Source organism: Canis lupus, chromosome 16, assembly GCF_048164855.1.
Source record: "Canis lupus baileyi chromosome 16, mCanLup2.hap1, whole genome shotgun sequence".
In the NCBI taxonomy this organism is placed as follows: domain Eukaryota; kingdom Metazoa; phylum Chordata; class Mammalia; order Carnivora; family Canidae; genus Canis; species Canis lupus.
Window position 1 is genome coordinate 38,856,807 of NC_132853.1, and position 23,453 is coordinate 38,880,259.

The 23,453-nt window shown below is 59.7% G+C and overlaps 1 protein-coding gene and 1 long non-coding RNA gene across 10 annotated transcripts in view; one reads left to right on the plus strand and one right to left on the minus strand.

The window, feature by feature from the left end:
- The window catches only part of RARA (retinoic acid receptor alpha), a 44,416-nt gene that overhangs the window by 19,263 nt on the left and 1,700 nt on the right, over positions 1–23,453 (plus strand). For 2 of the 5 annotated variants that reach the window (XM_072780460.1, XM_072780459.1), the window contains exons 2-8: positions 1,878–2,422; positions 16,285–16,433; positions 17,740–17,881; positions 19,878–20,038; positions 20,279–20,455; positions 21,791–21,995; positions 22,832–22,990. In XM_072780460.1, the coding sequence (XP_072636561.1) occupies positions 2,245–2,422; positions 16,285–16,433; positions 17,740–17,881; positions 19,878–20,038; positions 20,279–20,455; positions 21,791–21,995; positions 22,832–22,990 (1,171 nt within the window). In that variant the 5' untranslated portion in view covers positions 1,878–2,244. Of the gene's footprint in view, positions 1–1,877; positions 2,423–9,601; positions 9,722–10,711; positions 10,970–16,284; positions 16,434–17,739; positions 17,882–19,877; positions 20,039–20,278; positions 20,456–21,790; positions 21,996–22,831; positions 22,991–23,453 lie in introns of those variants that run through there. The other 3 variants (XM_072780462.1, XM_072780461.1, XM_072780463.1) reach the window with 3 other exon arrangements.
- On the minus strand, positions 945–18,473 carry LOC140606696 (uncharacterized). Of its 5 annotated transcripts, none has more exons than XR_012008997.1 (6): positions 16,812–18,473; positions 12,072–12,229; positions 6,479–6,642; positions 5,280–5,412; positions 4,404–4,507; positions 945–3,951 (listed from the first exon to the last, which is right to left on the minus strand). It is a non-coding gene; the product is annotated as an uncharacterized lncRNA (long non-coding RNA). The 5 variants fall into 5 exon arrangements; XR_012009000.1 differs by lacking the exon at positions 6,479–6,642 and adding an exon at positions 4,766–4,846 and having other exon boundaries at positions 16,812–18,472; XR_012008998.1 differs by lacking the exon at positions 12,072–12,229 and having other exon boundaries at positions 16,812–18,472.

Sequence of the window (23,453 nt, forward strand, 5' to 3'; positions counted from 1 at the left end):
TTCCTTTCTATGACAGAATAAGTTTCCATATGGGGGCACAACATTTTGTGCCATTGATGCCACATGTGTCCATTACTTGATGGACATTTGGGTTGGTTCTACTCTTTGGCCATTATGAGTACTACTGGTATGGACATCCATGTACAAGTTTTCGTGTGAACTTAGGTTTTCCTATCTCTCGAATAGATACCTAGGAAGGGAATGGCTGGGTCATAATATAACTGTTTAACATTTTAGGAACTGCCACACCGTTTTCTAAAGCAATCTCCTGGGGATCCCTGGGTGGCTCAGTGGTTCAGCGCCTGCCTTTGGCCCAGGGCGTGATCCTGGAGTTCTAGGATCGAGTCCCATGTCGGGCTCCTGGCATGAAGCCTGCTTCTCCCTCTGCCTGTGTCTCTGCCTCTCTCTCTCTCTCTCTCTCTATCATAAATAGATAAGTAAAATCTTTAAAAAGAAAGAAAGCAATCTCCTATTTTATTATTCCCTCCAGCCATGGATGAGGGTTCCAGTTTCTCCACATCCTCGCCAACACTTACTAGTCTTTTTTTTTTTTTTAAAGATTTTATTTATTTATTCATGAGAGACAGAGAGAGAGAGGCAGAGACACACAAGCAGAGGGAGAAGCCTGCTCCATGCAGGGAGCCAGACATGGGACGATCCCGGGTCTCCAGGATCAGGCCATGGGCTGAAGGCGGTGCTAAACCGCTGAGCCACCCGGCTGCCCTCATTGTGGTTTTAAATGGCTATGTTTTTGTCTTTCTCTCTCTCGCTCTCTCTCTTTTTTTTTCTCATATATATAATGTCATATATATGTCATGTATACATGTATAGGTATTCGTGTATAAATAAATATATCCATGCACATGTATTTGTGTATATCCTATACCCCAAGTGGATTTGATTTGAAGCATCTTCTTATGGATGCTTTTCTTTTTCCATCTCTCTATGCTCTGCTTGCTGCCTCTCTGTCTGTGTCATGGCATCTTGGGGTTCAGCTCTTTCTCTCTCTGCTCCGTGGTGTTAGCATGTGATGTCCTCTGGTCTCAGCTGTTCAAACAGGGTATGGATCTGTGTCCAGGCTGTCGGGGCCGGGGGTACCCGGTCCTTCATCTTGTGCCCACCTCCCACCCCATCCGGGGATGTGGCTTCCGCACACAGAGCGTGTAGGTGAACTTTGAGTTCGCTAGTCCCCCCTACCCCTTCCTTCTCTGGGGGGTAGGGGCTTCCACCCTGGGCAGTCCCTGCCCTTCTGATGCACTGCCCACCGGTGGCCCATCATGCTGGTAAGCATCAGAGGTGACACCCAGGAGTCCTGGGTTCCCATTTCCCCATTTGTGTGTATGGCAGTGGGCCTCCTCCCTGGGCCTGTGGGACAGACCCATCTGGGGTGCTGGGGCTTGGATTTTGGGGGGAAGTGGTGTAAGAGGTCCCGCTGGCCCAGGAGTCATTTTTCTGAGAAGTGCCAATGCTTTAGGGAAGCGGCTTTTCCTCCTCCCCTCCCCTCAAGCACACGGGTTCTTTGCATCTTGACCTCAGGTAACCCACGCTGAGGGGGGGAGGCCCAGCTGCCTGCCTCTGCTACAAGGATCCTCTGGGGTGGCAGACCCTGACCTTTCCCCTCAGGACTGTGGGTGAGAGGCCCTTTGTGGCTCTGGGCCCTGTCCTCGTCTCCCCAGCCTGGCTGTGCTAGCCTGCCATCCCCAGCAGTGTCTGGGCCCTGCTCCCGGGCTGTCTCTGCCAGCCAGGCGTGGTGCCAGCTGTCTACTCAGCCGGGTGCCACGGGAAAATCTCCGGCCGCCCAGGTCGGGGAGCTCCACGGGGAATGCCCGTGTCCCTGCTCCTCAGTGCCCACTCACCTGTCTTTCCTTTTTCTGCAGTGCCCCAGGACATGGCCCCCCCAGCTGCCTAGCCAGGGCCCATCTAGGAGAGGCATCGACTTCGGTGTCCTGAAGGCCAGCTCTGGACCTTCCCAGAAAAGTGCCAGCCTCACGGAACTGCTTGACCAAAGGACCAGCTCTTGGGACATCCCCCCATACCCAGCCCCCAGCTAGAGTGGGGGATCCAGGAGGCTGAGATTAGCCTGCTGGCCTTGGACGACAGCGGCGGGACAGAAGGGGGGGTGGGCTGACCACCCCAACCCCCCTCTGGGCCCAGGCCCCATGCCCCGAGGAGGGGCGGCCTGAAGCCCGCCAGAGCCTCCTCTGCTAGACTGTCTGCCTGCCCTTCTGACTGTGGCTGCTTGGCATGGCCAGCAACAGCAGCTCCTGCCCGACACCTGGGGGAGGGCACCTCAATGGCTACCCGGTGCCCCCCTACGCCTTCTTCTTCCCACCTATGCTGGGTGGACTCTCACCGCCAGGCGCGCTGACCACTCTCCAGCACCAGCTCCCAGTCAGCGGCTATAGCACACCATCCCCAGCCAGTAAGTGGGGTGGCAGGAGGCTCGGGGGGAGGGGACTGCGTGGAGGGGTGGCAGGCCTCTGGGCACATCTGTTCCTCTGCAGGCCACATCTACTCTAGATGGGGGGGAACCATCATTTGGGGATGGGGGCAGTACCCAAGGATGAAAGGCTTGTAGGCTGATCACAGGGGTCATGTTTGATGTGGGGGGGGGGCAGCAGAGAGAGAGAGAGAGATGCAACAGTGCTGTTCCTCAGGGCTCCTGGCGCCCTCTCCTGTGCTGTGCCGTTGAGGGCCTTATAAATAGCTCCAGGGACTGGACACAGAGGCTGGAGGCGGGTAAACAAACCTCTCGACATTTGGTGGAAATGGCAACTCCAGTGAGAGTGGCACCCCACCTCCGCCCCACCCCAGCCAGTGCCTCTGAGGGAAAAGGCTTGAAGGAGCAGACTGCCAGGGCGGCTGGACCCCCCCTCTGCCGGCCAGCTCCGCCCACGGTTGCCTGGTGGCTGGGGCCAGTGTCCCAGGAGGTGGCGCTCAGCCTGGACTCTGGCTGTGCACACATGCATGCTCTTGGCAGGGCCTGTGTTTTCTCTGTGACTCCACCCTCTGCCATGGGGGTCGCCTGTTGGCTGGACAGGGGTCTCAGTACCCTTCCCCGGCTGGCTGAGCCAGGTAGTGGGAGGTGGCAGCAGCTATGGCCAGCTGGCAGAGTCCAGGCCTCGGGCCTGCCAGGCCGCTTACAGTAACTCTGGCCCCCAGGGCCCAGCTGGGCACCAGGCCAGGGCTGGTGGGGAGGGGGAGGAGGGAGCTGGGGCCTGGCCTGGGGCGGGAGGGGTTGGAAGCAGCAGAATGGCCACGGACAGCCGGCTAGCTGGTCAGCTGCTGACCTGGGAAACGTGTCCCACCTCTCCTGGCGGGCAGGGACTGAACACCCTGCCCCGGGCACCCACTGCCCCTCCCATGGCCACTGGCAAGCCGCCTGGCACCACTGCCCTGTGTGCCTGGCTGGGCTGGGTCAGTGTCCCCTTCTCAGTGTGGGGGCAGCGCTCTCTCCCCGGAGCCAGGGAGTCTCTTTGTCCCTGGGGCAGGCCCTGGCTGGGCGCCTCGCTGCCCGCACTGGCCGTCTGCCCACCGCCACCACCGCTTCCTGGACCTCCTCCTCTGGCTCCGCCACAGCCCCTCCCTCCCAGGCCCCACCGGCTGCTGGAGCAGGGGCCTCCCATCTGTGCTCCCAGAGGCTCCCCCGCCTCGTGGCCTGGGACGAGGGGGCAGGCAGGTACTGCATGTTTCCATGCCAGGCCATTCACACTCCATCTTCTGTTTCCTTCCTCTCTTCCATCCTTGCACAGCAGTGGCGGGTGGCACCGTGAGCTGGGAGTCAGGGAACTCTGATTTGGTCTAGTCTTCCAGTCTGTGCTAGGCGAATAAGGAGGCCAGTCTCTGGGTTCAGAGGTTGCGGGGGTTTGGGTGCGCATGTCTGTGGTTCCTTGTGTCTACAGGGACTGGACTTTGTATTCTTGGCTGGGGTGAAACTGGAGCATCTACTTCCTGCCAGGGTGGGATTTTTAGGGAGGGAGAAGACAGAGGCTCAGAACCTGGTACCTGGGGATAACTTGTCCTTCCTCCGGTGATGGGAACAGAGCCCCAGACACTGCTCAGAGTTGGAAGGGCCTGGGGCCTGGCCTGGGTTCTTGCCTACTCTGTGTCAGGCGAGCAAATGCCATGCCCTCCTCTCAGTGTTGCAAGCTTCTTCCTCTTTCTTAGAGGTGGGGAGGGTTTCCGGGTCCCCCACTTCCCACCCTGGTAACCTTCTCCCCTCAGGGTGGGGTGCCCACATTTCAGGCAAGTGGAGCCTTCTCTGGCTTTCCCCACCCAGGTTAGGCAATGCCCCTTTCCTGCTCCCGCCCCCTGTGAGTGTGTGGGTTTCCCTGCCCTCCCCTCTTCCTAGTAAACAACTTCTCTTCCTCCCCAGGCCCCTAGCTTCTGAGCTTCTCCCTGACCTTCTCTTCTGTGACCAGAGGTGTAGCCACGGGCCTCAGGGAGCCAGGCATCTCTCTCCTTCTGGTGCAGGGCCGGGTGGCCTGGTGACCCAAGCTCCTCAGTCCTGGATAGCGAAGCATGACAGATCAAAATTCCCATGTGTTGGAAATGGAGGCAGCTTCATTTCCCTGCTCTCCCCTTGGGGCTGGTGCCCAGGGTCAGGCAGCTACTAGGAGAGGTAGACCTTGGCGGCCCCCATTCCTGCAGGGTGCAACGGTCACCCTTTTCATAGGAAACCTCACAGATGAGGATCCTTCCTCCCACTTTCTACCAATAAAGGTGTTTGGATAATCCCCCCTCCCTTTCCCATCCCTCTTCCCACATGAGGAGGAGGCTGGCCCTTGGATGTCTTGGGTGTCCCCTTCAGAGATGCAGTAGTCTGTGGAGTGACAGGTCCAGGTCACTGTGGGTAGGGGTGGGTGTTAGTCTTCCTCGGGTCAGGGAGCCAGAACGGGAGGCCCAGAGAGATAGTACAGGATTCCCTGCCCACCTCCTTAGAGCCCCTGGGGCTTGATATCTGAGGACTGCTATTTACTATGAAGGGTTGGGATTCTGTGTGCATTGTGAGGAGGGTCAGGGTTGTGTGTGTTTTAGGAGTGTTTGGGGGGGGGGGGTCAAGGCTGAGTGTGTGTTGGGAAGGGGGTTAATGGTTTGTATGTTGGGGGTGAGGAGGTCAGAGGGTCGAGTGTGTTTTGGGAGAATCAAATCCAGAGCCAGGGAGGGGGTGTCTGTTTGTGTGCTGGTGGGGGCTGTGACTTAGGGCAGAGAGAGTCTTTAAAGGGGAGAGGTGTGTGGATTGTGCTGTGTTTGGGGAGGCCAGGGTCTCTCATTCTTACTGCCAGGCTGCGCTGAAGAGGAAACCGGCCTGCCTTTTTGGTTGCTTTACTCCAGGAATTCCAGGCAGGTGTAGCTGGGGTTCCGGCTTTGCCACTACTACAGAGGATCACCTCTCTGAGTGCATTTCCTAGTCTGTAAAATAAGGATATGACCAGAACCTCCTGCAGAGGCTGAGATTAGGCAATATCGCCAACGTAATGCCCTCAGCTCTACCCTTTGCTTGTTGCATCATTCCTGTCTCATTCTGTGCTGTCCGTTACCACAGCGAAGAGGGACCCAGGCCCCTTCTAGGTAGGGGTTGGTGAGAATGAGGACGGGATGCTAACATCTGTGGAGCACCTACTGTGTGCCCCGACTTTCTCTCTGTTTTACAAACCTTAATCCCTGTGATGCTGGGAGAGGGTCTTTATCCCCATTTGCACATGAGGAAGTGGCATGAGGGTGGAGGCGAAATGACCGGGTTAAGTGAGTGGTAAAGCCAACCCGTTGTCCACTATCCAGATAGCAGCTGCAGGAGGGTATTGTGAGGGGCACTCCTGAGTGGGGGCACCCTTGGGGAGGGACTGTGCCAATGTCGAGCCCCCCTCCCGCGTGGCTGAGGCCCACTCCTGCCGGAGGACCTCCTGCCTTCCCCCGGTAGGGGGCGTCGGGAAGGCAGCCAAGCCACGCCCCCTCTTCTGTGTTTTGGATTCTGAAGGCTGGAGGGAAAAGAGGCTAAGAGGCCTGGGCCAGAGCTCCATCCTGTCCTGGAAATTGCAGATACAATCTGTTCACACCCATCTCCACCCCCCGAATCAGCCCGCTTCAGCCCCTGGGAGTTTGCAGAGCTCAGGAGGCGCCCTCCCCCTGACACTGTAGGAACAGAGTGTAAAAGCCAGTTATTATTTTGTTTCAATTTGTGGGGTGGGGGCAGGGAAGTTGGAAGCAATCAGTAGAGGAGACCCTTTTCTGCCCAGATACTTGCAGTGCGGAAACTGGGGAGACAAGCGGGGGTGTGCCCCCTCTTCCTCTCCTCTGCCCCTCCCTTCCCTTAGACTCTGTCTTCCGTCCCTCCCTTCTCTCCACTCTTTCCTTGGACGGAAAGAGGGACAGCTCAGGGAGAGAGGGTATTGCCAGCAATGCCTTTCTTGGGGTCAAGGATGCAGAGTCAGCCGAAAGACTCTTGAATGGGATTTTGAATGGGAATGGGGCTCCTCACCTTTTATATGTAGCACTGATAATGCAAGGGTTCCCTCTGGCAGGACTCTGGGAAGGAAGCCTGTCCTCTTGGACCTGAGACATCAGGTCCACCTCCTGCTGTGGGCCACGTGCCCATGGGGATGTACCAGTGCAGGCCATGCCTGCCCATGGGGGTAGTAGCATCTATGGAAAGAGGAAGTGTTTCCCTTCTCCAGATCACTCTGGGGCGGTGCCCACACTACCTTCTTCCCCCTCCTCCTCCATGGAGTCAGGCACAGCCAATGGAGCTGGGTCTCCCAGGCGGGACCAGCTAGATCAGCCTCTGTCTGCTGAATCAGATATAGAGGCCCTCCCCACCCCATTTGGATTTCTGGGTTGCCGGGAACCTCAAGCAGCCCACAGACCAAGGCCCCATGGGCAGAAGGCTTAAAAAGGACAGCTGTTCCCGTGTGGCCTTGGGCAGGTCACCCGTCCTCTGAGTCTGTAGCCTCCTCTTTAAAGCAAGACTCTTAATGCGTTCCTGGCTGGATGAGTTGCTCTGAGGCCACGGTGACCTGCTGGCTGATGAGAGCCTGGGTGAGCTTCAAGTACCCTGCAAGAGTAGCAATGACGAGGCGGATGGAGCTCGGCAGTGTCTTGGGGGCTAGCCACCCTGTACTGGAACCCAATGTCTGTCTGGCTCCAGGCCGCATGGTTTCTGGTTTGTTATCCCCTCCAGATGGGGTTGGGGACAGGAAGGGGCCTGGCACAGGTGGGGCCATTTCAGTTCAGCCCACACCTGCTGAGGGCCTGCTAAGCACTCAGCCCTGGAGGAACTATGGGGACTGTGACAAAGGAGCAGCAGAGGACGATGGGTCTCAGGCCTGCAGGCAGCTGTCCCTTCCTTTCCCTGTCTTCTGCCCAGGACACTGTGTGCTTCTCTGACCTGCCCCATGACCTTGCTGTTGCCCCCAGACAACAGGTATCTCCCCCTGGACCTCTCTCTTTCTCCAGCTCCAGAAATCCTCTCCATCCTTTAAGGAACATCCTGAACACTATCTCTTTCCAGAAATTTTCACAGATGTTCCCCCTTCCTCATGATACTCTCACACCTTTAAATGCCTGTGGGTCCTTATCTTTTTTTCTCCCAACACTCATCTCTCTATCATGAAATGACTTCTCTCACCCCACCCCCCATTCCTGCGTGAGCTATAATCATTTGGGAGATCTTTCCCCCAGTTACCAGGTCTTTGATGGCAGGGACAGTTTCAGATCCCTTAGTACCTCACAGCAGTGACCACAGAGCCTAGCACATAGCTGGTGCCCAGGAGCTATGTCATTTGGGAGGAAAGAGACCAAGGCCTGTGGAAGCAGTCTGCCCTCTTGCCCGGCACTCATCCACTGCCCAAGGCTTGCATATGTGCCCCAGACCTCAGCACTCCATCTGCAGCCCAGACTTCACTTAGGTGGGACCTCACTTTGGCACCCCACAGCCACCTGTCCACCAGGCCAGTAGACGTCTGTACTTGCAGTCTTGGGAACTTCGCTGTTGCACAAGCCACACACCAGAGTCCTCTTTGTTACCTCCTCCTGCTCTGTTTGTGCTGCCTGGACTGTTGTGGCAACTACTAACTGGTCTGTCTTGCCCTCCTACAATCCATTCTTCATACAGCTGCTTGAAGGATCTTATACCACTGTAAATCTGAAGCTTTCTTCTTGCATTTAGGATAAAATTCAGGGCAGCCTGGGTAGCTCAGCGGTTTAGTGCTGCCTTCACCCCAGGGCCTGATCCTGGAGACCCGGGATCGAGTCCTATGTCGGGCTCCCTGCATGGAGCCTGCTTCTCCCTCTGCCTGTGTTTCTGCCTCATTCTGTGTGTGTGTCTCTCATGAATAAATAAATAATTAAAAAAAAAACACCTTCTCTTAAAAAAAAAGTCATATTGAGGCCAACAAGCCCACCTGATCTGCCCCAGCCCACCTCTCCAGCCTGGTCTTGTGTCTGTCTTCCTAGTCTTCTATCAGGGCCGTGAACAAAGCATACCCCCCCCAAGTCCCTAACCCCAGGACCTTTGCACAGGCTCTTTCCTTTACTGGGACCACATTCTTTCCTACTCTTTGCCTAACTTCTAAACTTTCTTTAGGTCTCTGCCTTGAGGTCCTCCCTGACTCTTCAACGTAAATTAGGTACCTGTGTTAATTCTTCAAAGCATACTATACTTGTTTCATAATACCAATTACCTCAGTTTGCAATTACATATATATGTGTGTATATATACATATACGAACTAGCGATTGTTTGCTTAATGGCCGTTGCCCCATAAGGTCTGCAAGAACAGGCTTACCACAGTATCCACATAGGAGGTGCTCAGAAAATACTTTTTCTTGAATCAGCCTGGCAGGGTGGAAATACGGGCTTTGGCAGCAGAAAGTTCAAATACTCACTTGCCCTTTATTAGCACTGTGAACTTGGACAACCCAGCTAGCTTTGCTGAGACCTCAGTTTCTGTACATGTAAAATAGGAATAATGCCCACTTATTTCTTGGAAGCTGCTTGAGGAGTCAGTGACAACGTAGGTTAAGAACCTGGCTTCTAGAGGGACGGATGTCCTTGGGAAGCCTGTCAATTCCTCTCTCCTTTTAGAGGGAGGGAGTTCTGCTGCAGGGTCAGTGGGAGTCACGGGATACCCTGTTACCCTGTCCCTAGAGGGACATCCCCGCCTTCTTGGGCCTTTCTTCCACCGAAACAGGCATCCCGAGGGCTTCCGGGAGGAAGTGGTCAGCTGGAAGGCCCCAGCCCCTCCTCTCAGCCCTTCGTGGCTGGACCGCGCGCTGGGGGCCCGGGCCGGTTCAGCCGCTGGGAGACCCCTGGGCGGGGCTCTGCTCGCCGGAAGCGCGCGGAGCTCGGGGAGGAGAGCCCCCTCGGCACGCGCTGGTGCCCCAGCCTCCGCGCTGCGCGTCGGGTTCCGGCGGGCGGGCGGGCGGGCGGGCGCCGGAGTCACACATGATGTCACAGACAATGACACAAGCCGGCGTCTCACCCGACTCGGCGCCCGAGCCGCACAATGTCACACCCGGGACACCTGGCGCGCCGCGTTCGTGGCGCGAACGCCCGGCCAGGCGCGCGGCCGCCCTCCGCCTCCCGCCGCCGCCCTCCGCGTCTCCCGGGGCTGTCTCCCGGGGCTGTCGCCCGGCGCGGGCGGGCCGGGGGCCGGAGGGCGAGCCCCGCGGGCGGGCTGGCGAGCGGGTGATGTCACGGGCAGCGGTGGGTGGGTCACCCGGAGGTGAGGCGCCGCCGGGCGAGTTCAGCGAGAGTTCAGCCGCATGGCATTAGGCAAATGAGGCCCGGGCCGGGTGGGGGGTGTGTTGGGGGAGGACACCGGGACCACCCCCTGCTCCCCGCCCCGTCCCCTCGCCTCCCCCGGCGCCGGGCCGGGGACTGACCAAACCACGGGGGACGCTGGGGGCCGGCACCGGGACGCGGGAGACGCCCGCCCCCTTCCGCCCCCGCCTCCGCGAGCAGCCGCCTCCGCGAGCAGCCCCCGCCGCTGCGCGCCCCCGGCGTCCGCCCGTCCTCCGCCGCCGCCTCCGGGGCCTCCCCGCCGTGCGTCCCCCCTTGTCTCCTCCCCCTCCCCGGGCTCCCCGCTCGCCCGCCACAGCCCTCCTCTCGCTGTCGGCTCCCTGCGTTTGGCCCGCGGCAGCCGGACCCGCCGGGCAAGGGTTAAGCCAGGGGCGGCGCCTGGACGGGACGGGCGGAGGGACGGGGGCGGGGCCGCCGGGCGGGGCGGGGCGGGGGCGGGGGCCGCGGCCCGCACCTCGGAGCTCCTGCGTCGGCGGGCCGCCCCGGGCCTGGCGGAGGCGGAGGCGGAGCCCGCGGGGGCCCCACCTCCACCCGGAATCCTCGCCCCGGAGAAGCCCGGGAGCCCCGGCGGGGAGGAGGAAGCGCCCGGCGCCCCCCCACCTCCCCGCCCGCCGCGGCCCGCGCCGATCCCGCCCCCGGCCGGCGCGCTTGGGGCCCGCGGGACTCGGCCTCGGACAGCATGCGACTCGCGACGGGGCCCCCCTCGAGGTGGGGCCGCTGAGTTCCCGGGCCGCGGCCGGGCGTTCCCGGCGGGGGGAGCCGAGGGACCCCTCCCCCACGCACAACTTCCCGGCTCTCCACCTGGGACCGGCGGCGCGGCCGGCCGCGTAGACGCGGGACTCCGGGCGACGGGCGGCCCCGGCTCCGGTGGCGGCCGGGGCTGGGGCGGGTACGTGGCCCTCGCCCCCCAGCTGCTCTCCGCGGATGGCGCCGCCGGCGGAGTGAGGGAGGCCGCGCGCAGGACGTCCCCGCCCCGACCTCTTGTCTTCGCGGGGAGGATGTACGAGAGTGTGGAAGTGGGGGGGCTCACCCCCACCCCCAGTCCCTTCCTTGTGGTGGATTTTTATAACCAGAACCGGGCCTGTTTGCTCCCGGAGAAGGGGCTCCCCGCCCCTGGCCCCTACTCCACCCCGCTCCGGACTCCGCTTTGGAATGGCTCAAACCACTGTAGGTACCGGCCTCCCCCTCCTGTTGTAGGAGCTGGGCCAGGGGGGGCGGCGGCGCTCCCCGTCCCCCGGGGGTGCGGGCCTGGCGCGTCGTGGGGTCGGGTCCCTACTCCTCACTCGCCGAGGCTCGACGCTGGGGTGCCCTTGCTGGACGATTGGACTCTCCCGAGAAGCCCGGGGTGCTATTTCTGTTACATCAGGGCTGAGGAACTTTGGGGCTTTCTCCCTTCAGGAAACGTTTGTTCATCTGTCCTGCCAGTTGAGGCAGGGGAAGCGAAGCCCTTTGGCCCCCAGTTTATATCTTCCTCTTGGAACATGGTAGCTTCTCAGCAGAGTGGTTCTTTCTCCCACCCGGGAGGGTGGGGTGCAGGTCCTGTCTAATCTGCTCTGAGGAGGAGGGGCCTCTTTCCCAGATCCCACCCGTCAAAACCTAGGGGAGAGCCCCCCTCTTGTGCAACAGCTGCTGCCCCCAGCCCTTGCCCTTGTGTCATTAGAGTTGGTGTCAGGGGACCGCTCCATGTCTTTGGTGTTGGCAGTGGGGTGTGGCAGGAAGGGGCAACTTCATCTGACACCCGTCTGCGATCCTAACCAACCCTTGCGTCTTGGGGAGGGGCACCTGTCCATATGATGGTCGTTCTGGCCCTGGACACTTGGCTGGCATCTTTGAGGTTTCCGTCCCAGGAATGGGGGTGGGGAGTGGGGGAGAGGCGGCTCTGGTAGGAAGAATCTTCCCTCCTAATCTGAATCTGGCTTGTTCTCTGGGAGATGAGTTTGGTTTTTGTGGGTCTGGGGCTGCCCTGGAAATGAGGGATGCATCCCCTGCCAATCCAGCTGTGTCCTTTTGTTACCTTGTTTACATTTAGGGTTGGGGCTTGCATTAGGCTAGGCTTGTCCCTAAGAGGGGTGCCGATGAGAACCCTAGAGTCCTGGTGGCCTGCTCACCTTCCCACTGTCCTCCATCTGGGTTGGGGCCCCTCTGGAAGGGAGGGGCTCGGTGCACCCTTGGGAGCTGTGAGTGCCTGGGGTGCACACCTGGGCGTGTTTGTACCCAGCGGTGAGGTAGTGTACCTGGGTGGGAGCGAGCCGGCGCCTGGGGGCTATTGTTACCTGGGTCGGGTTTCTTCCCTTTCCCTGCTCTGGGCTCCACTCTTCCCTGGAGCTTCTCTCACCCTCCCGACCGGCTGCCAGGGAGGAGGGGTGGAATGGGTCCCTGGAGGCCTGGCAGACTGGAGAAGGTTGAAGGGTAGCCCCCCAGCTCCTTGGCTCTAGGAAGAGAGAGACCTGAAGTGGAGAGACATCGCACCTCTGCCCTTCCCAGAACCACCTCACCCCTAGCCTTTCCTATTGTCCAGCCCCCTGACCTTTGCCTCTGGGGACAAGTGGCTGGGTGGCTGCAGGCTGCAGGCTTCCAACTGTGGGAGGGCTGGGAGGGTGCGAGTGTCGAGTGTCGGCTGACTTTGGTCAAAGGGGAGAAGTAAGAGGTGTGACACCAGGACCCTTCTTCCCACCCTCCAGAGGTGGAGGAAGGTGTTTTCTCCCCAGGGGGATAATTGGGGCAGAGCTGCCCTGGTCACTCCCTCCACCACGTTGGCCGCTTTGCCAGAGGACTGGGAAGCTGGGATCAGACCTTGAGCTTCAACCCCATCTCTTCCTTTATTACTAGGGGGCACCTCCTGGTTCCCTGGACCCACACTGGTGGGGGAGGCAGAGCATGGAGTCCAAGTCTTGGGTTTGGTGAGGCTAGTGAAGGGGAAGTGGAGGCCTGTTTCCCACATACTCTGGGATTGGGTAGAGCTAGAGGCCTTTGCTCCCCTCTTCCCACAGTCCCTGTATAAGTGTGTGGACATGTCAGCTGGGGTGCCAGTGGGCTCAACCCCAAGCTGTGGGCTGGGAGTGGTGGGTGTGGGAGTTGTTTTGAGACACAAGAAAGACCCAGAGCCTGCTGGGGGGAGGGGCGGTGACTTGACCCTGTCTGGTGTACCACTGCCTTGTGAGGAACCCCACGGTGTGTGTAGAGGTCCTATGGTGACATTCCTCCTCCACTGCCTCCTGCCACCTGCACCAAAGGTGGGAAGAGACCCTTTCAATCCTGCAGGGCCTCAGGGACCTTGCCTCCCTCCTCATGGCCCCCGTTTAGGGGCACTGGAGGACCAGGGGTCCACAGGATGTGGCTCCCCGTCTGTCCCCCACCAGTCTCACCGCTCTCGCCTCCACCCGCTCCCAGACGTCCAAGAATGTGAAGCACGTGGATGCCCGTGTTGGGGGGAGGGGGAGAGATGCTTATCGGGGGCGCTGGGCTAGGGGCCTGCTTCCGCCAGCTACACCCAGAACTATCCCACCCACACCCCTGGAGGGGAGGAAGGGCGGTACGGAGGGGGGGTCCTGCGCCCCCTCCGCCGCCTCCCCCCTGGGGGAGCTGTGAGGGGAGCTGTGGAGGAGCGGGCGCCAGCTGGATTGGGAGGGGAGCCGCTGGCCAGGGGCCCGGCTTATTTCCTGCTGATCTCCTCCAGGAAACCGGCCCCTTGTGCGAGCCTGCGAACGGCTTTGGGGCGTGGGGAATCCAGAGCGATGTGCCTGCTGCCCCCTGTCCCCTGCCCCCGTCCCCGTCCTGGGGAGGGGAACCTGGCAGCGCCGGCGGGAGGGAACACCTGGCTTCCTGGGCTCCAGCCCTCCGTGGAGCGCTGGGACTTGGAGCCGGGAAGGTGTGGTGCTCCTGCAGCCTCCTCCTTCTGCAGGAAGCGAGAGCTTTGTGGGCTGGGGCCTCTCTGGGAGGGAGGTGAGCAGGGAGGGGCCGGCCCCCCGGTAGTCCTTCCCCCAGAGGTTGGGTGTGCTGAGTTAAGGCTGTCCTCACTACTGTGGAGGCTGGGGGGCGGGTGGCTGAGTGCCCTAGGCTGCTGGCTGGAGGCCTGGGGAGGTGGGGACTGGGCCAGGGCTCTGGGTTCAAAGGGCACAGTGAGACACCTCGGAGCAGTTACCTGGGTGACAGGTGGGGATGTGCAGGGGTGGGGGTGCAGGGCATGCCAGAGCTTCAGAGGCAGCTAGCTTCAGCGGGGTGGGCCAAAAGGAGGCCTCATCAGCCCAAACTAGCTCCCACCTCAGCTCATCTCCCTCAATCCTGCCAAAAAACAATTTTCAAAAGCACGCTCAAAGTTCTATAAACACCCCCTGGACTTTGCCTTAGCTCCAAATGTCTCTGGGTCTTTGCCCCTTTCGTCAGTCTCTGGCCCTAGAGCTGTCTGTCCCTCCTCCCAGTATCCTGTGTGTCTCCCTATGCCCTCCCCTCTCTCAGCGTACCTCAAAGCTCCGTCTGTCCATTCTCCCCCTCCTGCCTGGCCTATTTTAGAGGTGGGGCCTTGGGTGGGTAGGCCTGGGGCAAAGGGTGGATGGGGAGGGCAGAGGGGGGAGGTCAGTGCCTCCATCCTCTGCTTATTGGAACGCTGGCTGGGATTCTAGGCCATGGTCCCCCCACACCCCCTTGTCCTTGACACCCCCTCACCACCACCAGTCTGGATTGTCTATTGTTACTCCTTTTACGTCTTGGAAAAAGTTAGCACAACAAAGGGCTCCTTTGTCGCTCACCCCTCTGCCTCCTGGCCTCACCCAGGCCCCCCAACCCACCCCACCCCCCCAGCAGCTGTTCTCAGGCCTCTCGCCTGTCTGATTTGCTTGTCTGGCCTCAGGGAGGGGGAGGTGGGGGGAAAACCAGGCCAGGGCAAGTTTAGTGTTGGGGTAAGAAGCAGAGGGCCAGGGAAGGTCATTGAAGAGGCTGTGGATTGGTAGGGGTATGGGCATCCACTGTTCCTCTGCTGTAGGCTGGTCTTCTGGGCAGGGACAGGGGCCCAGGGCCACAGCGGTGCTGGTCAGCCAGGCTGACCGGGGAAGTGGTGCCCAGGCCCTACTAAGAGCCAGGAAAGCCCTGCCAAGGCCATTGGCCTGGTTCCCTGTCATCAGCGCCTGGCAGTCCCTGGGGTGTCTGCAGGTAAGGGGGAGGGTGGTCATGTGCAGCCAGCCCCCAATGTCCGGCTGCTGCTTTTCTCTGTGCCTGGACTTTGGGGCCACGTGATTCATGGCTTGTAAGGTGCTTGGACCAAGAGCTCTGGGACTCTCTGAATTCCATAACCTTGTGTGCTGGGGTTTAGGGTGAGACTAGGTAGGATTCTGGGGTGTAGGAGGGGGTCTGAATCTACCTCCTCAGAGAGACATCTTTGCCCCTCCTTGGCCCTGGACAAGTAGACTTGGCAAAGGCTCTGGCGGATGCCCAGTGGTACCTTGGGAATCTGGGATTGCCTCGGTCATCCAGCACGATACACCTCCAGCTGCCCAACCAGACAGCTCCCACCCAGCCCAGCACAGACAGCTCCCACCCAGCCCAGCCCTGTTCTGCCTGGGGTGATGGGCAGGGGGCCAGGCACTGGGGAGGATTTGGCTAGTGGGGGCTGCCCCTGTTGGCTGGGTCACACACACACACACACACACCCGCCCGCCCGCCCGCCCCCCTCTCTTGGAGCTGAATAACTGGAGGGGAGGAGGGTAGTAACCCGGACATAGTATTGAGGGCAGACAGACAGAGCATTGATGGGAACAGACCCCCCTTTGTCATGCTGCTTCCCCCAGACAGGGCACCCAGAGCAGTGGGCTTCCGGGGCCCAGAGGGACTCTCCTCCTTGTCTCCAGGGGTCCCTCTGCTTATCTCAGGGAATCCCTACCTGCTCTGCTCCAACATTTGTGACTCTTCTTTGCACACCCTGCCTTGGGTCCCTGGCCAGAGGATTGTTTAAGTGGGGGAGGGGTTGTGGCTACTGGCAGTGGGGGGGCGGGGAGGGAGCGGAAGCAGAGGGGGGTGGGGGAGTGGCCGCTTTGAATATCCTGTTGACCCCAGTTTCCTCTGCCCCCAGCTTGTGTCCTCTTCCCTCCCTCCTCATCAGGCCTTAACTCCTTCCTAACTTGGGGGAGATGGGGCCAGGCTGCCCTGGGACCAGGGCTTGAGAGCCAGGCTGACTCCTGGCCCCACCCCCCAGGTATAGCTCTGTCTACATACAAATCTGATAGTTTATCCTCTGATATTTCTGATTTTGAAGGTAGGGTCCTGGGAGAGTAGGCAGGAGTGATGGGGCGCTAGAAGCTTCATTGGCAGGCTCATTGTCCAAGCCTGGCTGAGAAGTCCCAGCTTTCCTGAGACTGTCCCTGCCCCAGAGTGAGAGTCCTGGTGGCAGTGGGGAGGCTAGGAGAGGCTCCTGGGGGAGATACTGAGGCAGAGTGAGCATGGTATCAGAGATGGTGACCTGTGTCTCTAACCACCTCTCCCCTCTTCTCTTTCTAGCCATTGAGACCCAGAGCAGCAGTTCCGAAGAGATAGTGCCCAGTCCTCCCTCGCCACCCCCCCTCCCCCGCATCTACAAGCCTTGCTTTGTCTGTCAAGACAAATCTTCAGGCTACCACTATGGGGTCAGCGCCTGTGAGGGCTGCAAGGTGAGTTGAGGGGGTCACTGAGAAGGACAGTTCTGATTAGATAAATGGGGTGTCCCCACTGCCTAGTCCTGGAGCATGCTGTTGTTGCAGGGTCGGGGGGCTGTCTCTGAAATTGCTGCTCTTGATACCATGCCAAAGGTGACAGAACTTTGGAGAGAAAGCTGCATTCGAGCCCTCCTGTAAATGATCAGGAACCCCCAAACCAGAGGTTCACCCTCCTTCCTGAACCCCTTTCTCCATCTCCATCCTCCAGCCGGCAGGGCATACACCCGCCCTGCTACTGCTTGCTGCCCAGGTTGTCATAGCGAGCTGGCTGCCAACTGGCTCTTGGCTAGGGACCCAGGAGGCCTGCCCCCAATGGCCCTGCCCGAACCTCACCATGGCAGCCTGGCAGGAGGCAGTTAGGAGCGGGCGCCCTGCCTTGGCCTCTCCTTTAGGTGTCCAAGCTGTGGCATCCCTGGTGTCTGACCGGATTTCCCCATGCCCACATTGGGCTCTAGAGCACAGACGTGGCTGCCACCGTCCCAGCAGCTGTCGGCCTGGCTTCTTCCCCCAGTCTCCCCAGTGCCCGAACCTGTGTATTGGGATTGGGGTGCAGAAGCTGCTCAGCTTTAAGGCTTGAGGCACTGGGCTGCCCCTCAGCACAGAGTGGCTATCCCCAGGTGTGGGGCAAAGAGCAAGGCAAAGCACAGGGCTTTGGACACTCTGTGTCTGCCTGTCCTGTCCGGTTGTTCCCAGTTTGCCTCTGATCTGCTTGTCTGGTCAGCCTTTGTGCAGCCCCTGGCCAGCCGGGTCATGTACACAGATAGGATCATGCACATCTGCCTGGCCGGTGAACACGTGTCGTGCTGCCATACTCCTGATCGTGCGTGCATCTTCATCTCTCCGGCCAGCCTGTGTGTGTCTCTCTATGGCCTCCTCTTCCTGTGCTCTGAGCCAAGGGCTGTGGGTTCCAGAGCTCTGCCTCTCTCCCATCTGGTCCCATCTGCCCCCTTTCCTGACTTACTAGTGGCCCTGAGGTCCTTTTCCCCAGGAGGGAGGAAGCCAGAACTGTAGGTCTAGGTTGTGGGAAGACCGCTGCCCACCTGCAATGTTGAGGCAGGTACTGGGATCCTTCTGGGGGGTGTCCTTGGAGGTGGACTGTTTTCTTCACCTTTTCATTACCTTCTCCTGCCCAGGTAGGTGATGGCCAAAGACCTGGGGCAGCCCTTGGACTGGCCCCTCTGTCCCTGAGGCTGGAGGCCGCAGGCTGGCACTGCTCCCACCATGGGTGTGGCTGACCTGACTCCTTTTCATCCATACCCAGGGCTTCTTCCGCCGCAGCATCCAGAAGAACATGGTGTACACGTGTCACCGGGACAAGAACTGTATCATCAATAAGGTGACCCGGAACCGCTGCCAGTACTGCCGGCTGCAGAAGTGCTTTGAAGTGGGCATGTCCAAGGAGTGTGAGTGCCATGGTGCCAGGGGCCGGCTGTGCATTAGGCAGAGCCTCCTAATGACTATGGGAGTAGGAACGTGTGGATGTGTATGTGTGTGTGTGTGTGTGAATGTGCGTGCCTGTTGCGTGGTGTGTGGGCTTGCGGTTAAGGATGGTTTGTATATAACTCCGAGGACCTGTCTGTCCGTGCGTCCCGCCAGCTGTGTGCCCGTGTGTGGGCAGCCATCCCTGTTTGCACGTGGCTGGCTGTGTGTGCTCACACAACGTGTGCATGTGCGTCTGCTTCCAGGCCCTGCTGGCTCTGGGGCGGGCTCAGGGCCTACCTGAGGCCCTCCGGATTATGCATCATAGGGGAGGGCTTGCAGCGGGGGTGCTGGTTGGTATTTGTGTGTGTTGGTAGAGGCATACGGCTGGCACAGGGATCTACAGGCCATTGTCTGGTGGAGCCAGGGGCTTCTAGTTGGAAGAGAGAATTGGGACTTCTCAGATCCCAGAGGAGCTGGGGGTTTCCAGTCTGGGCTCAGCTGAGGCCGGAGGGAGGGAGGGAAGTAGGGAGGGAGGGGAGGGCTGGACAGGGAGACCCTCTTGTGTTGAATCATGGGTGTTGCCGTGGTGACCGGTGATTGATGATGTCAGAGATAAATGACGCTGACAGACGCCTCCTTGTCTGCGTGGCCGTTGCCATGGAGCCTGAGCCTTGGGGGAGGGGGTGGGGGAGGGGGACCACGGGGACCCCCCCCCAGCCCTCTGTGGGGAGGGCAGCAGAAGAGGGAAGTGGGGAGGGGATGTAGGGGGGACTGGAGGAGCCCCAGGTGGGAGCAGAGGGGCCCCTGCAGCGGGGCCTGCCACCTCCCACCACCGGAGGCAGAGGACGTGTGGTCTGGTGCCTGGGAAGTGGCAGCTCTGCGCTGCAGAGTGGGTGACAACTTGGGACCCTTCCCTTCAGGGCCCATCACCGCCGCCTCCCGTCGCTTCTGCTGCCTTCCACTCCCAGAGCTTTTCAGCACAGAAGGACCAGGGTGGGGACCCCCCTCCCTCCCACCGCCAGCTCCCCCTTTCCCCCCCTTCCCGCCTGCTCTGTGCCCCCGAGCTGAGCAGCTGCCATTTCAATAGAATTAAAGCTTCCGAATGATAAACGTCTTGTCACAGCTGCAATTTTCTCTTCCCAAATTATCCCCCCCACTCTCCCTCTCCCTCTCCCTCCTCTCCCTTGCACTTTATTGAATTTGCAGAATCGACATGAGTGATCTCCAAATTATGCCAGCTCCCCCCACCCCCACCCGCCGGTCCCCTCCCCGGGCCCCCCCACCCCCACCCTCTCTTCCTCCATCGTCAGCAGCCGCCACCACTGGCCCTGTGAGTGATTGTGTGTCTGGGATAATCGGCTGGTAACGACCCCATCGCTTCTTTAAAGCCGAGTGGTGTGTGCGGCTCAGCGCCCCTGGTGATTTGTCAGCTCCCCCGGCTAATGGGCCGAGAGATTCTCCCGCCCAGGCCCCCACTTTCAGGCTGGGGGGCTGTTCAGAGCCCATTCCAGGGACCCCCAGGGAGACTGCTGCCCAGGAGGGCTGGGGGCCAGTGGAGGCAGGAGGCAGCAGAGGGAGTGGGGGGCAGAGCACGAAGGTGGGACCCTCTGCACACTTGCCCTCAGCCCCGGACACCTGCACACCTGGCGTGTGGGCTGGCGTAGGTGTGTGGGAGGTGGGAGCACAGGGGCCATGGGCTGGCCAAGGAGTGTGTGTGCTGCGGTCACGTGCCGGGACAGGCCTTGGCCTGTGGGTCAGGTGGGCATGGAGGGGCGGGCCGTGTGTTGACACCTTACCCGCCTGTGCACCTGTATGTGCGCATTCACACGTGCACTCCTGCATGTGCACTTCTGTGCGCGTGCGCCAGGCCTGGCCGGGTGACTTCCTTGGCAGCCAGCGGCTCTGTGTGGGGAGGAGCTCGGGCGGGGATGGGCCCCTGCCTACACCTGCTGTAACCCTGGCCTCTGCCCTCCACAGCTGTGAGGAACGACAGAAACAAGAAGAAGAAGGAGGCGCCCAAGCCCGAGTGCTCTGAGAGCTACACGCTGACGCCCGAGGTGGGGGAGCTCATCGAGAAGGTGCGCAAAGCACACCAGGAAACCTTCCCTGCACTCTGCCAGCTGGGCAAATACACTACGGTATGGTTTCCCCCATCCTGGCAGGGTGGGGTGTGCCCGGGGCCACAGGGCCCATCTTGCCCCTCCTCACTCCTGCCCGGGCTTCCGTGTTGTCCCTTCCCCTCTTCTTCCTCCTACTGCTTCCTGATCAAGGAGATCTCAGGAAGTGAAGTGGGTGGAGGGCAGGCCTGTGGGGGCGGCAGAGTCAGGCCGAGAAGGGGTACATGAGGAGAAGGCCCTCACTCTCCCCCGTCCTCTCAGAACAACAGCTCAGAGCAACGTGTCTCTCTGGACATTGACCTCTGGGACAAGTTCAGTGAACTCTCAACCAAGTGCATCATTAAGACTGTGGAGTTCGCCAAGCAACTGCCCGGCTTCACCACCCTCACCATTGCTGACCAGATCACCCTCCTCAAGGCTGCCTGCCTGGACATCCTGGTGAGGGTCTGCACCCTGCCCACCCGGGTACTGCCCCTGAGTCCTTGGAGGAGGTCCTGCCATTCAGATAACCACCTTCCCCAAACACATCTGGAATCGATCTGTCCAAGCGCCTCCTACCCAAATGTCTACCCTTCCTTTCCCCAACGTGTCCACCTGTTCACTTAGCCCCTTGGCATCTGGATGTACACTGCTTCACCCATGTACCCACACACGCACCCATCCACGTTCACCCCATCTTTCCGCTGAACCTTTCACCCCACTGCACATCTGCCCATCTTCAGTCTAATAAAGATTCACCTAGGACCCTGTGTGGCCAGGCCTTGAGCTGGGTGTTAGGAATGGAAGTGGACACAACATTGGCCCCTCTCTTGAGAACCTTCTGTGGGTAGAGGCAGCAGATACATAAACAGAGGTTACCAAACTGTGCTGAGCACTGGCTGGAGATGGGGAGGGCTGTCCCTTCCCTGAGGGAGAGAGAGCCAGCTGCAGGGGGGCGGGGGGCAGGGAAGGTGTCAACAGAGGAGGGAGCATCTCGGGTTGTACAGAAGGGGCACATGGGAGGGCCCTAATTTAAAAACAGGGTGTGAGAGGACCAACGGGGTGAGACCAGCTGGATTCAGGGGAATGCAGGGCATTTGGCGGGGCAGAGGGTGGCCAGGCTAGAAGCAGGATGTGCATGGTAGGGAATGTCATAGTCAAGGCTAGAGGACTCTCCTCCTTGACTTCCTTAATGGGCTTGGCCCACCTGTCCCCTCTTGGCCACTTCCAGGGTGGGGAACCTGGGAGGTGACAAGGCTGAAGCTTCCTGGTAGGGATGGGGTGGGAGGAGCAGAATGTGGCATTTCTGGGTAGTCAACTGCCCCAGATGCAAGAGTTTCAAACCTGGATCAGGGTTTGAAATGGTTGAAGCTGATACACATTCATGGAATTCTGCTGTGAACCCAATCCTGGGAACTGTAGACCTAAACCTGCTAGGTCCTTGCCTCCTAAAAATTCTAGTTGCTGTCTAGATTCTCTTCATGGAGACCAGGTGATCTAGATCTGCACTGTGCAGTAGCTGCTTGCTGTGTGTAGCTCTTTAAATTAAGATTAGATTCCATTCAGTTCCTCAGTTACACTAACCACATTTCAAGTGCCCAGTGGCTACTATTTGCGTGGTACAGACATAGAACATTTCACATCATTGCGGAAGGTTCTATCGGACGAAGGTTCTATCGGACTATCGGACGGCACTGGTTTGGCTGCCCGCCAGGTGGTTGTGTGGGGATGCTGGTACTGGAAGTGCTGGGGAGATGGGTCAAGTCCCTGAGCTCGTGCATCCTCTGCACCCAGATCCTGCGGATCTGCACGCGGTACACGCCCGAGCAGGACACCATGACCTTCTCAGATGGGCTGACCTTGAACCGGACCCAGATGCACAATGCCGGCTTTGGCCCCCTCACAGACCTGGTCTTCGCCTTCGCCAACCAGCTGCTGCCCCTGGAGATGGATGATGCTGAGACTGGTCTTCTCAGTGCCATTTGTCTCATCTGTGGAGGTGGGCAGGGAGCCTGGGGCTGGGGAGCCAGGTTCAGGGTGGTGGGGCAGCCCCCAGAGTCCCTTCCAGGCAGCAGCCCGGGCTCAGATCAGCAGGGGACCTCGGCCTTTGTCAGGCCCTTCTCAGAGGGCTGAACCAAGAACCCAGAGGGGCTGGGGCGGGTCTGTGGCCACACAGTAAAGGAGTGGAGCTGGAGACTTGACATCTCGTTTGCCATTTGCAGGCCATGCCCTTTCTAGGGGGCTTAAGAGTGAGGGCTTGAGGGTCAGACCACCCAGGTTCAAATCCTGGCCAGCTTATGACTTTCAGCAGGTTGCTGAACTTCACTGAGCCCCCGTTCCTTTAAAATGGGGCAATAATGGTCTCCGCCTCATAAGGTTGATGGGGGGCGATTAAGAGCGTAATAAATAAGACACAGTTTGTCTCCAGTAAGGCTCAGTAAATGTTGGCTGCAGTTATTATTTGATTGTTAATGAGAGTTTTGACATTGTGCTGGTATCCATGGTAATGGGTGGGTGTGAGACCTACCTGGTCATCCTCCCTTTGCCTGAGAAAGACACAGCCTGTGTTCGGGCTCCCATCCCTATGAATTGAGCTGTCCGAAAGGACAGTGTGGGCAACACCAACCCCAGATGCCCTCTGCTCACACTTAAGAGCCTCTCAGGGCGTTTCTCACAGCACACAGACCTGTCCACTGCTCTGTGTGGGGAGGTCCCGGGAGCAGAGATCCTCAGCCTGTGGCCTGGGCCAGCGTGCCCCCCAGTGGCCGAGGCTGGGAGCGCGGCTGTGTGCCTTGCTTGTCCCGGCCGCTGCTCAGGGGGCGTCTGCTTCCTCAGACCGGCAGGACCTGGAGCAGCCAGACAGGGTGGACATGCTTCAAGAGCCGCTGCTGGAGGCGCTGAAGGTCTATGTGCGGAAACGGAGGCCCAGCCGCCCCCACATGTTCCCCAAGATGCTGATGAAGATCACAGACCTGCGAAGCATCAGTGCAAAGGGTGAGGCTCATGCCCTGTGTGTCCGCGAGAGCTGGACTCCCAACACCCTGCCCGGGACCCCCTGCCCATGCCCAGAGTCAGGCCCCCTACATGTGAGCTGATGCCCTATGCTTTTGTGCCCACGACGATGCCCAAACTCATCTGGACTTCACCGGGTCCACATGACCTGCTTGTGAGCTCGAAGCTGGCATTGTCACCTTTGCACGGTAGTTGAGGGCATGGCTTTGCCACCAGAGCGTATGGGTGTGCACTGAGCAGGTCACCCAGCAGCTCTGAGCCTCACCTTCCCATCTGAGGAATGGGGATGATGGTGGTGTTCACAGCTGTTCTTGAGGGGTCTGTAGGAGAATCCATAAACACAGCACACAGGAGCCCTAGGCAGTCTGATGTCAGGGCCTGAGCTTGAGACAGCTGCTGCCCCTAGACTTGGCGGCTCAAGAGAGTTGGCTTCCGTCGAAGAACT